General features: G+C 39.2%; 1 protein-coding gene across 5 annotated transcripts in view; it reads left to right on the top strand.

The window, feature by feature from the left end:
• The window catches only part of FOXN3 (forkhead box N3), a 140,461-nt gene that overhangs the window by 58,869 nt on the left and 78,997 nt on the right, over positions 1 to 2,595 (top strand). For all 5 annotated transcript variants that reach the window (XM_009319434.1, XM_009319435.1, XM_009319437.1 and 2 more), the window contains exon 4: positions 651 to 715. In XM_009319434.1, coding sequence (XP_009317709.1) covers positions 651 to 715 — 65 coding nt within the window. The remainder of the gene's footprint in view (positions 1 to 650; positions 716 to 2,595) is intronic.

Here is a 2,595-nt window from a genome sequence, read left to right as displayed (position 1 = left end):
CGCCCGGGGCCCCGCGGCGGCCGCCGCCCTGCCAGGGGTCTTGCAGGAGCCACCGTGGTCACCAAGCACGCGTGCATGGCACACATTCTTCATTGATTCGGGTGCTCGCAGGACAGCTCGTTGAGCTGTGTGTTTTCTGATGCGGTGAGGTAACCTCTGCGTGTGCGGGGGTTTGGTGGGCGAAGTGCTCTGGTGGAAGCACAGAAACCACCCGGTATCTGGACGAGGCTTTTCCATGTTGATGCGTTAGTTGGGGTAGCGTGTGGTTATGGTTGCGTAAAAGCCATAAAGCATTTGGGTTTTCAGCAGATGGCTTTGGGAGTATATTTTGCTGTATCGAGAGCTCCGTAAATATTTTTGACATTGATTTGGGTTTTTTTTAATTATTTATTCCAAATTGCTTTTTTCTCTCTTCCTCTGAGAGAGTGTGGGCGTGTGCTTTGCTGAGGAGGTTTTTCCTTGTGAAAAGAATGTGAATCTTGAATCAAATTGACCTATTTTTAACGTGAAATCTTAGACCCTTGCTTGAAGGCAAAAATGCCATGATGTTACATTAGCTTTAAAAACAAAATGGAATTAATGCAAATAGTAACTTATAATTGTTCAATGAAAATGAGATTTTCTTTACACTTATTTCTTATTACCTTTAGCACATCAGGTCCACCCATTTGGCCAGGAAGCACCTTTTTCAAGAGAAATGGAGCCCTTCTACAAGGTAGGTGATGGATACCACATCTTGGAGTAACTGTTCTACTTAACAAATACCTCTTGCAAAGTGCACAGCTTTTGTAATATTCACTGGGCAAGAAGTAACCAAATGTTTTTTGTTTCCTTTAACCTGTCTCCTTTATTGCACATCTGGTGTCTTGAAAATGACGATTTACTATGTACAGTGAGTGTAGTCTATGAAAGTTGCTGCTCTTTTTCCTTTCCTCACATTATTGATTTGCTTACTGTAAAATATGGCAAAGGGTGGCTTTTTTTTTCTTTGTGTGGATAAAGAGTGCCCAGAAGGAAATATTCCAGGAACACTGCTTTTAGCTCTGTGTTTGAAGCAAGATTGTTCTTTGAGAGAGGTCCTTTCTTTTACTCCCTAATTGTGCTGATAGCAAAATGTAGCCGAAGGTAGGTAGTGGTGCTATAGTGGGGAAAACAGTGGCAGAGTATTTGTCTCAAGAAACCTACCATGTTTAAGGGTGCTTATATTCATAGAGGAATGTTAAATACCTTATTTCCATTGGATGGACAAAATAAACAGAAGCTGTATGACTGCAGTTTTGGTAGATGAAGATTTTCAGTCTATCTTACCAGACTTTTAAAAATCATTATTCACTGCTAAGCATGTTTATATTTCTGCCATTGAGTACACAGAACTACCATCACTCTTAATGGAAGTGTCTTGGGAACACAGAAGGCTGTTTCCCCAGACTCCATGCGTTTGTCTATGGTGCAAAAGTAAGTTACACCATTTAGGATGATTTTATGGTCTTCGCAAGTATTTGTCCATGAAGTGTCTCAGTTTTGTGACCATGCCCATGGTGCCAAGGGTTTTCTGCTCTTCTTTCTGGCAGAAGATGCTGTATAGTGTTCTCTGGAACATTTATCAAATCACCTAGGATGGAGCCTTACACACAACTAGGCTCACAAGCAAATAATTGGCAAGCAGTACTGCTCACCTTCAACACCCCAAAGTAATCCAGCATTTGTAGTTTACCCGAGAATATTTTTCAACTGATTCCTTGCACATATCTAAGAATTTGCATCCTATTATCTAATATATATGCTGAGATTTGTTCAGACAAATTTTAAATACATTAAAGCATTCAGATTATTTCTTAACACTAGGAGAATGGTATAAACTGTAGAGTTCGGCAGCTTTTGGCTTTAGTCTTGATAGGATAGATCTGCTACCTTTGCAGTCCTTCCTAATGGAAAGAACTAGGTTTTTTTTTTTTTAAGGAAAAAAATAAACTTGTGAATGGATATGCTTGATTCATTTTCACTTGTTCAACAATTCCAGTTTTAAATGTGTACCTGCACATATACAGTCTTCGTAATTTGAGTTCATAAAACGTAAATTACTCTGTCAAGTCTGTATGGCACAAATGTTCTACCTATTCTTATGATGCAAGATATCCAGGAATTAATAACAACTATTTTGTAGTCCTTCCTATCTCAGTTGTTGCTTAAAGCCACCTCCCAATGAAGAAGAGTACGCTGTTCTCCACCCTCTTCTCCTCTGCCTTCTTCTGCCTTGCAAGTTGGGGGAAAAAATCCTAAAAGCCCAAAACATTTCAGCATATTAAAGAAATAGAGAAAAAGAGAGAGATGACTGCCTTTGCAAGCAACTAACAAAGCCTAAGAGACCTTTAACTGAGTTAGCATTCTACGTTGCCATTTCAAGTGGAAAACGCAGCCAATTTGAACTCTAATTTGCATGATACGACTGAGGTTGGAAGGATGAGAGAGTGTGAAGAAAAAACATCATTAAAGTAATCTTTTAACACTTCCTGGTTTTAATTTTAAAACAAGAAAATAACTCAACCAAACCTTTCTTTCTTTCTGTCTTTCTTTCTGTCTTTCATTTTTCCCTAC

This window comes from Pygoscelis adeliae, unplaced genomic scaffold (assembly GCF_000699105.1).
Source record: "Pygoscelis adeliae isolate BGI_AS28 unplaced genomic scaffold, ASM69910v1 Scaffold71, whole genome shotgun sequence".
Taxonomy (NCBI): Eukaryota; Metazoa; Chordata; class Aves; order Sphenisciformes; family Spheniscidae; genus Pygoscelis; species Pygoscelis adeliae.
The sequence above is the reverse complement of the archived record's forward strand: the minus strand, read 5'-3'. Positions and strand labels throughout refer to the sequence as shown.